Source organism: Penicillium mononematosum, assembly GCF_028829835.1.
Source record: "Penicillium mononematosum strain IBT 11891 chromosome Unknown utg000003l:1.0-8172316.0:1.0-8177699.0, whole genome shotgun sequence".
NCBI lineage: Eukaryota > Fungi > Ascomycota > Eurotiomycetes > Eurotiales > Aspergillaceae > Penicillium > Penicillium mononematosum.
In genome coordinates, this window is record NW_026643273.1 from 2,499,560 (window position 1) to 2,511,837 (window position 12,278).

Consider the following 12,278-nt stretch of genomic DNA (forward strand, 5'->3'; position numbering starts at 1 on the left):
CGACTAGTGTCAGTTAATAAGGCATACAGTACCTAGGTAGTATTAACCCTACATTCAAACGTTGTGCCGTTCGGCTTCAGCACCCGTCCTGGCGGGTCCAACCGTTTACCGGACATTGCCAAGTGCATTTCATCTAAATGAAATAATTGAAGAGCAGGGATGTTTTTTTTTCTCTCTGGGTCAAACAATCCGGCATCTGCCCAGGCGCCTCCACCGCAGGAAAATCCATTGTCTGGCCCCTTTTTTTTACTCCGGCCCGGGAGTATTTGGCTTTCTTTTGCTCATCATCTTGACGATCATTATTTTCCAAATTCAACTTGAAAAAAACAGCTCAATATCATATTTCGCTCTGCATCCATTGGATATACGTTTGTCATCTACGTCGTATACATACTCCGTATGTAGGGTAAAGATGTTCCTGTAAAGCAATGGCCATGTGCTCTACATTCTACATGCATACTTGGACAGGTCCTGCCAAGATATCCACTCGGGATCTTCAATATGGCGTCTAGCGTCTGTCGTGCAGATGCCCATCATCGGAGATTAGCAATGAGATTACTCCGTAATTACAACATACATATGTATATTAAAGCACGAATAGGCAATTGTGCCAGTATAGTGGGATCGCGAACCTCCTCTTTTGGTAAGAATCCATTGGTCTCAAAGCCATGATTACCTGTCGGCCTGGCATGGGTTAGTATGTACGTACAGTCGTGATCCAAACCGAGCAGAGAGGTGAACTCGTCTCAGCTCGGGGCTGCAAGGCACCCGCCAACGCCGACATGATCAAGATGATCGAAGTCTAATAGATTGTTTGAGTCATAAAAGGAGTCTGAATCGGGTCTCACTGTATGCCATTGATATCCTGGCAGTCATGTCCTGACTTATATTCTCAGCGAGGAATTACCTAGGTATACAAAACTATACAAAACTATACAGAATTGTAACTAAGCACCCGTGGACGAAGAAAGCAAAAGTACGAGGGACAATATCTGTGTCACCATTCCCACATTCCCACGCCCTCAGCTTCAGGGATGAGCTTCAGCCCGACTCAAGCAGAACCAGTTATAGTTTGCGTCATATCACACGATACACCACAATCCCTGCGCTGAATCTTCCGATTTGAGAACGGCATGATGGTGCTTATCTCAGAAACGGTTCCCTGCCAACCATAGGGCTCTGCTGACGACAACCAGCTCCAGACCCCTAGTACTTAAATGCCTAGCAAGTTCCGACCTTTTTCTCTTTCTTGGGAAGCGGATAAGGTATGTCAATATCACGCGCGTTGTACATGGCTGTGGGCAATTCAACTCGCGGTTTTAACTCCTTACACACAGATACCCGTGGCTCGACAGAACGATGTCTCAGATATAGTTGTACTCGCCGGCTATGAAATAAGAAATTTGCATGTCAACGGATGTTGGAAGACACGTCACAAAATACTCTGGACAATGCATTATATCTCAGGGGAAAGAATCAAATCCTGACACAGTCCACTCGTTGATATTGGAAAATTGCAAGGCTTCTTTTGCATGACCATCTCTTCGGCGTGTTTATACAAAAGGGGCTATATACGATAGACCCTTTTCTATAAGCAAGACTGTCAGAATGAAGATGAATGTGCTCTGTACAGAGTATGCATAAGACACGAGTGGAGCTCGGCAGTACTAACGAACCCCCGAAAGTGCACATACAGCATAAGCACCTTTGTCAAGTCGAACCTTCGAATGACCGCTACCGATGATGGATTGAGAACTAACTGTTGAATACAATGAGGCTCAGCACCAAATGTCGAGGACCGTTACGAAGTAGAACCGAACTAGTTGGCGGGCTTGACGATCTTGGGCAAGGGTCTAGGTATAATGAATTATTCCTCCCTTAACCGATGTAGCCGCTATTGTCTGCTAGATTTCTCAAGGTCCCAGGATAAAACGAAAAAACTTGAAACCTCAAAAAAAGATTCGAGGTGCAAACACGCGGATATGGATTCCCTTCGGCAGTTCGCAGCCCTGGTGTTCTAATCTTAGTACGTCTGTGCGCCACACTGTTGTAAGCGCGTGTAAACCCTGTCAAGATGTGATAGAGGCACTTGGGGGCCAATGCTATCACCTTGTGCGGGGATATTCGATTGGTCCTCGGTAAACAGCTCACGATTGCCAAGTTTAAACCCATTCTCAAAATAAACTACCCTGTTCAGGGCTGACGAAATGGCGTCAGGAACCTTGGAAGTATCAGAAAGGTGATGGGATACTCTCCAACGATAATATTACACATTATGTAGCCATCAGGGGTCAGGAAGTCAAGGCCAGACGGGATATTTTCTAGATTCTGTTTCACGAGCCGTTTCCATGAAACCCAGTTGGAGTAAAGGTTGTATGTTATAGGATTACATATGTAGTAGTTGACGGAATATATATCCTACTTTCCTACTTTTTGGGGAGATATACAATAAACATCTGTAACGTACAAAGTACAATAGGCATTTAAGAAACATTTGTTTTGATCTTGAGTCTCGGTCATTTAGTCATTTTAAACTGTTGACGTCTACGAAATTTAGTTGTAACACAGCTCATTTCTGGTGTCGAATCACACTTGTCAAGGGAATTATAGGAAGAACAATTACAAACGGTTGCTCCGTCTGTGGAGAAGTTCGGACCGAACTTCTTCTAGTCAGGATAAAAGGCCGAAGCTATTCAAATAGTTCCTCGGGGTCATTGGTGGATTGTGATGGTCACTGCTCAAGATCTACAGCCTCTGGTGCCGTTCAAGCGGCATAACCTGGAGACTCTCGAGGCATAAGGCATACTCCGTATATTGTACATACAACATCATGTTGTACATATTTCGATCTGACAGAGATCAACTGATCCTGTGACAAGTAATGGTATGTGAAGAATAATATGCAATTTTGATCTTTGTCAAGTGGCAAGTCCGAGGTCGGTACCCAATGTGACAGAGGGGGTCGAGGACAGAAGATGAAGATATTGTACATATAGAAAATAGAAAATGTGATGAAATGTGATAGAATAAGAGAAAAACATTCAAGATCAATACTTCGTACTCCTACAAAAATAAGGGATAAAAAAAGGGAGAAGGGTAAACCCCCAAGGTGGCGCCAAAATACAAAAAAAGTCGGGTACAACCCATATTTGGTAATATTAAGGAGGCACCTGACGCTCTCCGCTTTTGCCTTCGCAAAAGCCTTCTTCTCTTCCACTTCCCCCTCCATCATCATCCATCGAATACTTCTGTGTAGACGTATCTATCGTCTCATTGCATATTGCATTTGGTCTCTCTTTCGTTTCTTAAGTCTCAGCCTCTCTGAGTCTGAGTCTGAGTCTTGGTTTACCCTTTGGCCCCCTTCTGGTTATTGGGTATTTCATCTCTCCAATCTCCCAAACCTCCATCACTTCCTTCATTCAGATGTCTTTGGATTGATTCTCTCAGCGCGAATTCCTAATCCGCAGTGGGCATCATCCTATTTGGGCTGAATTCCACATCAAGGTCATCTTTTTTTTTTTGCATTTGCTCTCTGGATGTCATCCTGCATCGATCGATCCAACACTTAATCTTTCGCTCTTTCGTCACAATCCCGTTGTCGTTCATTCATCATGCGGGAAGTCAATTTCAGTATCCCCAATGTGAATAAGGCCGCGGTCAATATCACCACCACCCTCTATGACCGCCGTGCCCTTGATTGCACATCGACTTTACCGCTCATCAACTCTCTCAACCATCTTGCATACCTCACAACCTCCTCCGCCCGGATTCGAGATATCCTTACCGTCGATGGCGGCATCGAGCGACTTGTATGCATCCTCAAGGAAGGCGGTCGGAGCAAGGATTTGCTAGAAATGTGGAAATGGAGCCTTGCCTTCCAATGTGTTGTCAACATTGGCGTACGGGGCTCCGAGGGTGTGAGGACAAGAGTGGTGGAGGCTGACATGGTCCCCGTCATTGCGACCATTCTGAGCAATTACATCAAGGTGATCGATAAGGTGCGATCGCGCAACGATCTCGATTCCGAGAAACAGGCGTCTTCCAAACAGTCAAAGCCCATCAGCAACCGAGACGTCTCCCCCGTCCCACTCCTATGGATGCAGATATCCAGACCGAGTCACACCCACAGGTCGAGTTACATCAACCGCGTCGACAAGCCCCTCCAGCGAGTATCGAAATCCCACAGCCTTTCTACCAAGACAGCCAGCCTAACGACTCCGATGCGATGGATATTACATCTCCTCCCGTGTCCCTATGACGTCCCCCCCCGGAGCGCAGTACATTTGGCCAAGAAGCCCATACCCACCGCCTTAACGATGGGCGGTTCCCACGGGCTAGCAATCGGCTACGGTCAATCCAACCTCTTGCCACAGCTGTTCCCTCCATGGACACCACGGATGGATTCGGATTGCGTCCCGTGCGTGACGCCGAGCGCCTTCCTAGCATGCTTCCCGGTCTGCAGACTGGGATCGTCTCGCAGCCCGACTCTCCGACCACACCAAGCGGCCCCCTCCATTCACAACCTCGCAGCCTTACCCAAACCATTGCTGCCCGCCAACGTCCTTTGATCCGCCAGCAGCAGTCGGCGTCCGGTGAATCGGATGATGCCAACGGCGAAGATTCGACCATGGGAGATGATAGCGCTATGGGCCAGCCCGCCGAAACCATTGTTGGACTCCCCAACCGGATGGAACTTGACAGTGTTGATGAGCGGGAAACAACGATGCTAGACGATGTCTCTAACAACCATGATCTGACCGTCAATGACCCCTCTGAGGAAGGCGGCCCGGAGGTGGAGACTTTCAACATCACTCATCGTTCGACTGTCGACGGCAGTATCATTAATAACGGCACCCCACAGGCCAACGGCGGACTCGCCCTCTCTCCTACCCAAACCACCAACAACCCTAATTCTCCTACTCTCGCTCCTAGCTCCTACACTTTGTACCTTCGTGACCGTCCCGCAGGCCAGGGTGTCTTGACAGCCATGCCCCGTGATGAGGACGTCCTGATGTCTCTTCAGCTACTGGCATATGTCTCCAAATACTGCAACCTCCGATCATACTTCCAGGCATCCCACCTTGTCCCCAAGCTGAAAATTGATCACGAGCTCCATCTTTTGGATGAGAATGCCGGCCCCTCTTCGCCAGTTGATATGTGCGAGGAGGAAGACGAGTACTTGCTTCCCGATGATGTTAACATTTTCCCCCTAGTGGAGAAGTTTACTGTTCGACACCACTCCAAGGATATGCAATACTGGGCCTGCGTGGTCATGAGAAACCTCTGCCGTAAGGATGAGGCGAGAGGTGGCATCCGGCAATGCGCTTATTACAAGTGTGGCAAGTGGGAAGAGTTCCAGCGTCAGTTCGCCAAGTGCCGGCGGTGCCGTCGCACCAAGTACTGCAGCAAAGATTGCCAGAAATCCGCGTGGGTATACCACCGGCACTGGTGCCATACGACCCCTTGATACGATCCGATGACCCCAGTGGTGTTTCGTTTTGATTTTCCATGCATACCGACTCGCATAGCGCCATATCCGTCTTGCGTCTCCCTTCGATTCTGTTCCTCTCGCGCATGGCATTTCAAAATCTGGCGGCGTTTCCATTTCGACCCGAAGATACCTCTTACATGTCTAGCCTTTTCATATTCCCTTTCTCGCACAGCTTGCCTTCATATCTTGATTCATTGACGTTGGGCTATCATTTGCGAGCCCTTTTTCCATTGCTCATATCCACATTTGACCATTTCTCATGACTGTATATCTCACTCTACCTCCTCGTCAGAGGCAATATTCCCTTTGCCTTTTATTCTGTTTTACTTTTTTTTCCTCGGCCCATTATGTTTTCTCTCATAACTAATTGCGCTGCCACGAGTTTCCTATGTCAATAGATCATCATTGCCGACAACTTGGGCCGTGTTATGGTCATCTGGAGCATTTCATTCTGGTGCGCTTCCCATCTATGATTCTGATTTATGTCCGGAGGACCTGTCTTTTTTTTTTGTGTTTGCACTATGCCACAAGGGCCCGGCGTTTTACGATTTATTCCCAGTCTCACGAACAGCTGTTCACATCTACTCAATGACTCGTAAGCTACATGTAGTCGGTAATTCAGGCTTGGCAGAGCACCACCTCACCTTCACTCATCCTTAGTAAACCCATACGTAGCCTCCAATCTTGACATAAGATGTTCATGTGCTGTCAAAGGCCTCTTCCCAGGCACCAAATTCCCCGCACCACCTCCAAACCCAACCCTCCCATCAGCAGGAACACCCCCAGACCGCTCCCGATGCGCAGCAACAATTCCACTAGGAACAGGCACCAGCTCCGTGTGATCAACAGGATGACAGAAATAAACGAGCGTATACCGATCCTGCGGATTCGGGCTCTGCTGTTCAGCAAGCGGGAAGACAACACGATGCACAGTTGACTTCAACAACCCATCCGTCCAATAACTCAGCAAGTCGCCGATATTCACCAAAATAGGCGGGAACGGATACATCTCGGCCTCGGCTGCGGGCCCGGGCACGATAGGCACGGGCGCCCAGCTGCCCTCTGGAGTCAAGATCTCTAGTCCTGGCTGGCCGGGCCGCTGGAACAGAAGCGTTATGCTGCCGTAGTCGGAGTGCGCGCCGGCTCGCACGTCCTTGTCGTGCTTGTAGGCTGCTGTTGACGGCGAGAAGATCGAAGGGTAGTACAGGTACCGTAGGATGCTGCCTGTCGAGCCTGTGCTCGGGTCGTGTCGGGTTGTGAAGAAGTCTTCTTGGATCTGCGTTGGTTGTTGGTATATATATTCGTATAGATAGAGTGGTGATGGAAGTGGGTGTGTAGATCTGGTTGGTTGGATATGGGGTTGGTTACGTACCTCTAGGCCTAGGGCTAGCAAAGTCAGGATTCGAGTACATGTCTTGTTGCAGAGCTCGGCGAAGCCGTTGATCTCTGCTTCGTGGGGGCTTAGTGACGGTGGCAGAGGCTGCTGGGCTTTGCCGTCTTTGAAGTCGCCGAAGTTCATGGCTCTAGTTGGGTGGTTAGTTCTGGTTGGGAGTCTTTCAAGGTTTGGAGAATGATTGGTTCATACTCTTTGAAGTCACCCGTCTATTTGCCATATCAAACGTTAGCCTTCGTACTCTATGCCTGGGAACTGGCGAGTTAGAGTGATGACTTACCCGCTGGTTCTTGGGGTCGAGGGTTTCTGTATGCATTCCGGACCAGCCACGGTTCTATGCATATCGGAGTTAGATTGAATATGTTCGTTTGAATTCAAGTATTGTTACACACATTCTGCTGGATCCGACATGTCTCCTTCTCCTGTACGGGAGACAAAAAGAACTTCTTTGACTATAGGGATGGTTAGATGCTGTGCACATAATTGTCAATTAATCAAAGTGCAAATCTTACCAATCCGAATGCATGGTCCACATCCTCCGTGGTGAAATCGGTTCCTTTGCTATTGACATATAGAAAGCCATACTTTGCAGCGGCATCCAGCATGGCCTTCCCCACGGCGGGGTCATGGGGATTAGAGATGTCAATGACAGGAAGCTCAATTGGAACTGTGGTGTCTGCCATTTTGAGGTAGATAGGAATCTGAAGTTAGGGTTTAACAAGGTTGGAGTAAATATAGAGTAAATATAGAGTTGAGGATGGCTTTGAAACTACTATTAATACACATGTGATTGGGCCTATCGCGTATTCAGTGATAGTGAATTACTAAATGCGGTTTAGCGTAACCTGGGGCTGTTTGTCCTTAGGTGTTGCCCTCCCTAGACATCAGCAGAAAGTTTTCTTGTCACTGGCCCTTACAATGGCTACCCTTGTCGGCTCCCGAGTCCATGAATCTCGAATTACTGAGGAATCTCATGGTGTGAGCCTAGTGATTGGAGCTAGCAGTGATATTTTCCATTAACTGATTCATAAAGTAAATATCAGATAACTACCTTGGAACATCGCCCAGTCATTGAACAAGCGAGCAATCAGAAGCTTCTTACGATTAGTGTATTTGCTGAGGTTTACCTGGTTGACGGTAAAACCATCAGAAAAGCATCCCGCAGTCACAGCGAAGATGATATGGAATCCATCATACGCGAGGCGACTATCTACAAAATGATGGACGATCACCCTCGTATTGCTCAGTGCACTTCTCAGGGAAGGACCGATTTTGTTGACATCAAGTACTATCCGAAAGGCGATCTCTCTGACTTTTGTCAGAAGAATGAGGTTTCTGCTGAGCTTCAATCAAAATGGTTCCGGCAACTTATTGAGGCTGTGGAAGTTATTCATCGTTATGGAGTGATTCACTCAGACCTTGCCTTGCGCCAGTACTTCGTCGATGATGAATTAAAAATACGCCTAGGTGATTTTAACTCATCCCAGTACCCCGAGCACCCTGCCCTTGGGTATGAGAAGGCAACCCATTGTTTGCCAAGGGACTATGCACAACCGAATACAGTACTATCCGATCTTTTTGCTCTGGGTTCTACTTTGTTTGAACTTGTTACTGGGAAGGCCCCGTATGCCGAACTCTATCCTGTTGAGTTCCGGGACATTGCTCCATCTGATATCCAAATCCTTACGCGAGCGCAGCAGCGACGTGCTGCAGATGCTGAAGTCGAAACCCGATTTCGGAATTTGCAATTTCCTGATGTGTCTCATGTCTTTCAGGGTGATATTACTCTGGGTTGTTGGAGCGGGAGATTTTCTTCAGCAGAGGAGGTACTCCGCGAAGACAGAACTTCTGCATAACCAGGGATATCGTTCTGCATAACCAGTGTAGATATTAGCTGGATGATGTAGTTGATTGTCGCGTATCTTCAAGGGGCATGGTAGACTTGTCGTTTAATAGCCCCAGTCAGTTTGGGTCAATTCCGAGCTCTGAATGGACTTGGAACCCCGCCAATGTGTCATTGCCCCCGCTTCACCATATGTCTACCACTACGTGCTTGATTTAGATCTTCTAAATCTATGGATGAATGCTTGACCATCCTTAGCAAAAAAGGTAAGTATTCCCTAGACATTTGCATAATTTTGTTATATACTCCATAACATTGTGGGTTTGTGGGTTTGTGGGACTACTCTGTTTCTATTTAAACACATATTTGGAGATGACTTCATTATAAATCGTACATTCTTCTATAGAGAATAGATAAACAAGAACCTGAGTTCAGGCAGGAGCTGAACATGGAATAGCTAAATCAAATACAAATCAGATAGAAGACCAAAACCCTCCAAGAAGTGGTTGAAACAAGCGAAATCCCAAGATGTGACATATTAAAGGCAAAAAAACAAAAGGGCCAACTCCAACTCCGCCTTTCCCCCCCTCGTGATCTCGCTCTCCCCCATTTCAATAACCCAAACAATCCCAGCTCCGATTCATCATATTCCTGGACTCAGAGCTTTTGATCTGCTCTTACCTTTGATTTACCCTCTTGTTCCCCCATCTTCGGGCTTTGATGCCCGGCGTTGCCGTGCTTTCAGCCCGTGACAGACAGCTCCAGAACCATGCCGAGTACGCAATAGCACAGCTCCACAATCCACAATCGCATCAGCTAACCTCATATCTCCATGACTAGTCCGTCCTCTTGATGAATGGGCCGTTGGCCGTACCCAGTCCCTACCCCTCTCAGCACTGAAGGGTGCCGTTGTTGGCATCGATGCGGCGCACTACATCAACCAACACCTCGTGAACCAGTCAACCCGGGAAGCGCTCTTGGGCGCACTAGGCGGATTCCCGTTCGCCTTGAGGGCTAGTATCGAGAAGGAATTGCAGACTTTCAGCAACCTTGGCGTTGCCACGATCTTCGTCTTCAATGGATTGGAATTCGGCAAGAAAGAGCACCGTACCCAGCCCGCATCGTCGCGCTCATTCGAACAAGCTTGGGAACTTTACGACCAGCAACAGGCTGACCAGGTGGTCGATGCCTTCAGCAGTGCTGGTATGACCACTCACTATCCTTATTTCAATCTTTCCCCAGTGACGGACCCGTGGAGCTTTTACCATTATCATTGGGCCCAGCGAAGCTTCCCAACAAGCGCTGACACAACCAACCCCTCAGGCACCCCGCCCCCGGAGACCCTCTTCAAGTACCTGCAACGTATTTTGACCCAGAACGGAGTGGAATTCATCGTAGCGCCATACAGTGCCGCGGCTCAGGTGAGTGGCTACCCTATGCGCCATGATTGGATTATTAGGTGCTAACTAGTTTCTCTGTACAGCTCTCTTATCTCGCCCGTGGTAGCAATCCCGTGGTCGATGCCGTTTTTGCCCCCTCCGAAGCCCTCTTGTTTGACATTGACAAGCTGGTCACCCGTATCGACATCGAGCCCGCGCAATTCTTCTGGATCACGAAGCAAACATGCCAAGAGGAACTGGGTCGACTTTCAAATGAACAATTTCTGGAATTTTGTTTACTACTGGGTTCCCCCTTCTTGCGCTCCCTCCCACTTTTTGAGAACCCTGCTTACCCGGGAAAAGCCCCACCATTCGTGATGCGCTGCCGATGTTCAACGCAGCTGGACGCAGTGCATTGACACTGTGTGCCCAGTTTGAAGAGGATCGCCGTATGCAGGAGCTTCAATACGCAGATCTGTATAAGCGAGCGTATATGATTGTCAAGCACCATGTCTACATTGACGTGGAAGGTCGAGTCGGTCCTATGGATCCAGAGAATACCTCATCGGATATGCATGAGCTTATTGGGCAGCGCCTCCCAGAGGAGCTGTACTTCTATCTCTCTAAAGGTATTATTGGAGCTGACGTACCCAACTTCCTCACAACTGGCGAGGTTCGCATCCCGTTACCGCTGGGTACCGAAGACACCGAGATTTACCGCCAACTCGTGGGTGACATCTTGACACCCCTTCGCACTCAGTCTATTTGCCTTCTAGCGAACTCGCTTCATCGATTCTACCAAACCAAAGTCATTCGGATTCGCCCGTGGTTCGATGAGAACTCAGAGAGGACGATCAACCTCAAGGGCATCCCGTCAGTCAAGGAAACCATCCATTCCTGGAAGATCCACGGAGACCAATTCCCTGAAAGTATCAAGAAGCTTCAGGCGCCTCGCGGATCCTTCAAGTTTGCTGTCCAGAGCTTAAGCGACTCCGACTTTACATCCAAGTCATTTGCTAATAGAGAAACACCTGTAAGTTTACTCATAGATTTGACGTTGCTTTCAATAACTGACAGCTCCCAAAGGCCCTTTCATCACAGGAGGACATCTTATCTAATGTTATGTGGCGCTTCCTGCAACTTCGTGGATACGTGGACGACAAGCACAAGCTCACTCCGTGGGGCCAGTGTCTAGTGCAGGCACTATCAGGTATCGAGCCCGCGGACAACCTCGAGGAATCTATATTCGTTGCTATTGAGATGATCCGCTTGGGTCTCCTCAACACCAAGAACTGGTTTTCACATGTATCTGGTGGTCCCATGCGAGGGTCAGAAGACGACAAGACCTTCAATATGCTGGTTTCGCGTGTTGCATGCGTTGCCAAGCTTCAGCACAAGAGCATTGGATACTCTGGACCTCTGAGCCGTCAACTCCTTTGCTACCGCTCTTTGATTTCCCAGGTGCGCTCTGCACTGAGGAATCTGGTCGAGGTGGTACTGGCTGGTCTGCTGCTCAGTGGTGACGCTGACCGGGACCGCAACGACTGGACCGAGATGGCTATCAAGTATGTTCTTCCTAGACTAGCTATGCTGGATCTGGATTAGCGTTCTAACCTATTCTCCTAGGCTTCCGTTTATTGATGATAACGACTGTGGACTCGGAATTGCGGTCCGGACTTACCTCGACGACCTACCTCTACAAGCAAATCCGACATCGCCCGAGGCTCGCGCGGATGTGAAGGCGAAGGGCAAGGAATGGTTCCAACACAGCGAGAGCTTTATTGGAAACCTGGAGTTGGCATTCAAGCTGTGGGATGCGGTTCGTATTGCCTCGTGTTGAATGTTGACGAAAAGCTGACTTTCAAAACAGGTCTACGCAGGCACACAGAGCACGGGCAAGGAGTTCAAGGAAGCCAAGTTCTGGGAAGATGCAAACAAATGGCTGGCAGAGAGACGATGATATGGACAAGCTCTGCCAACGACACTGACCAACCACCACGGGGATTCTGGGTTAACAAGCACAGCTTGGAATTGAAGTTTATGCCAACAGCTCCGATGTTGCCGAAGGACATGCGATACCAGATTCTCCAGTGTATTACTAACTACCCAGGTAGCAACAGACACAAGGGAAAAAAAAATCAAGAAAATGAACAAGAAGTTCGATATTACCCT

General features: G+C 48.4%; 4 protein-coding genes across 4 annotated transcripts; 3 read left to right on the top strand and 1 right to left on the bottom strand.

Moving 5' to 3' along the window:
• Positions 1 to 3,611: 3,611 nt before the first annotated feature.
• On the top strand, positions 3,612 to 5,467 carry samB (MYND-type zinc finger protein MUB1; the record flags this gene model as incomplete). The annotated part of the gene is made up of 2 exons (XM_057292674.1): positions 3,612 to 4,323; positions 4,374 to 5,467. The coding sequence occupies 2 exons, from the start codon at positions 3,612 to 3,614 to the stop codon at positions 5,465 to 5,467; spliced, it is 1,806 nt and encodes a 601-aa protein (XP_057147485.1).
• A 670-nt stretch (positions 5,468 to 6,137) lies between these two features.
• On the bottom strand, positions 6,138 to 7,567 carry N7519_005899 (uncharacterized protein; the record flags this gene model as incomplete). The annotated part of the gene is made up of 6 exons (XM_057292675.1): positions 6,138 to 6,767; positions 6,864 to 7,014; positions 7,077 to 7,093; positions 7,165 to 7,218; positions 7,277 to 7,336; positions 7,397 to 7,567. The coding sequence occupies 6 exons, from the start codon at positions 7,565 to 7,567 to the stop codon at positions 6,138 to 6,140; spliced, it is 1,083 nt and encodes a 360-aa protein (XP_057147486.1).
• A 235-nt stretch (positions 7,568 to 7,802) lies between these two features.
• Positions 7,803 to 8,740, top strand: N7519_005900 (uncharacterized protein; the record flags this gene model as incomplete). Its single annotated transcript, XM_057292676.1, has 2 exons — positions 7,803 to 7,862; positions 7,928 to 8,740. The coding sequence occupies 2 exons, from the start codon at positions 7,803 to 7,805 to the stop codon at positions 8,738 to 8,740; spliced, it is 873 nt and encodes a 290-aa protein (XP_057147487.1).
• A 756-nt stretch (positions 8,741 to 9,496) lies between these two features.
• On the top strand, positions 9,497 to 12,066 carry N7519_005901 (MKT1 family protein; the record flags this gene model as incomplete). Its single annotated transcript, XM_057292677.1, has 7 exons — positions 9,497 to 9,503; positions 9,568 to 10,148; positions 10,211 to 10,516; positions 10,540 to 11,139; positions 11,193 to 11,671; positions 11,733 to 11,925; positions 11,977 to 12,066. The coding sequence occupies 7 exons, from the start codon at positions 9,497 to 9,499 to the stop codon at positions 12,064 to 12,066; spliced, it is 2,256 nt and encodes a 751-aa protein (XP_057147488.1).
• Positions 12,067 to 12,278: the final 212 nt, after the last annotated feature.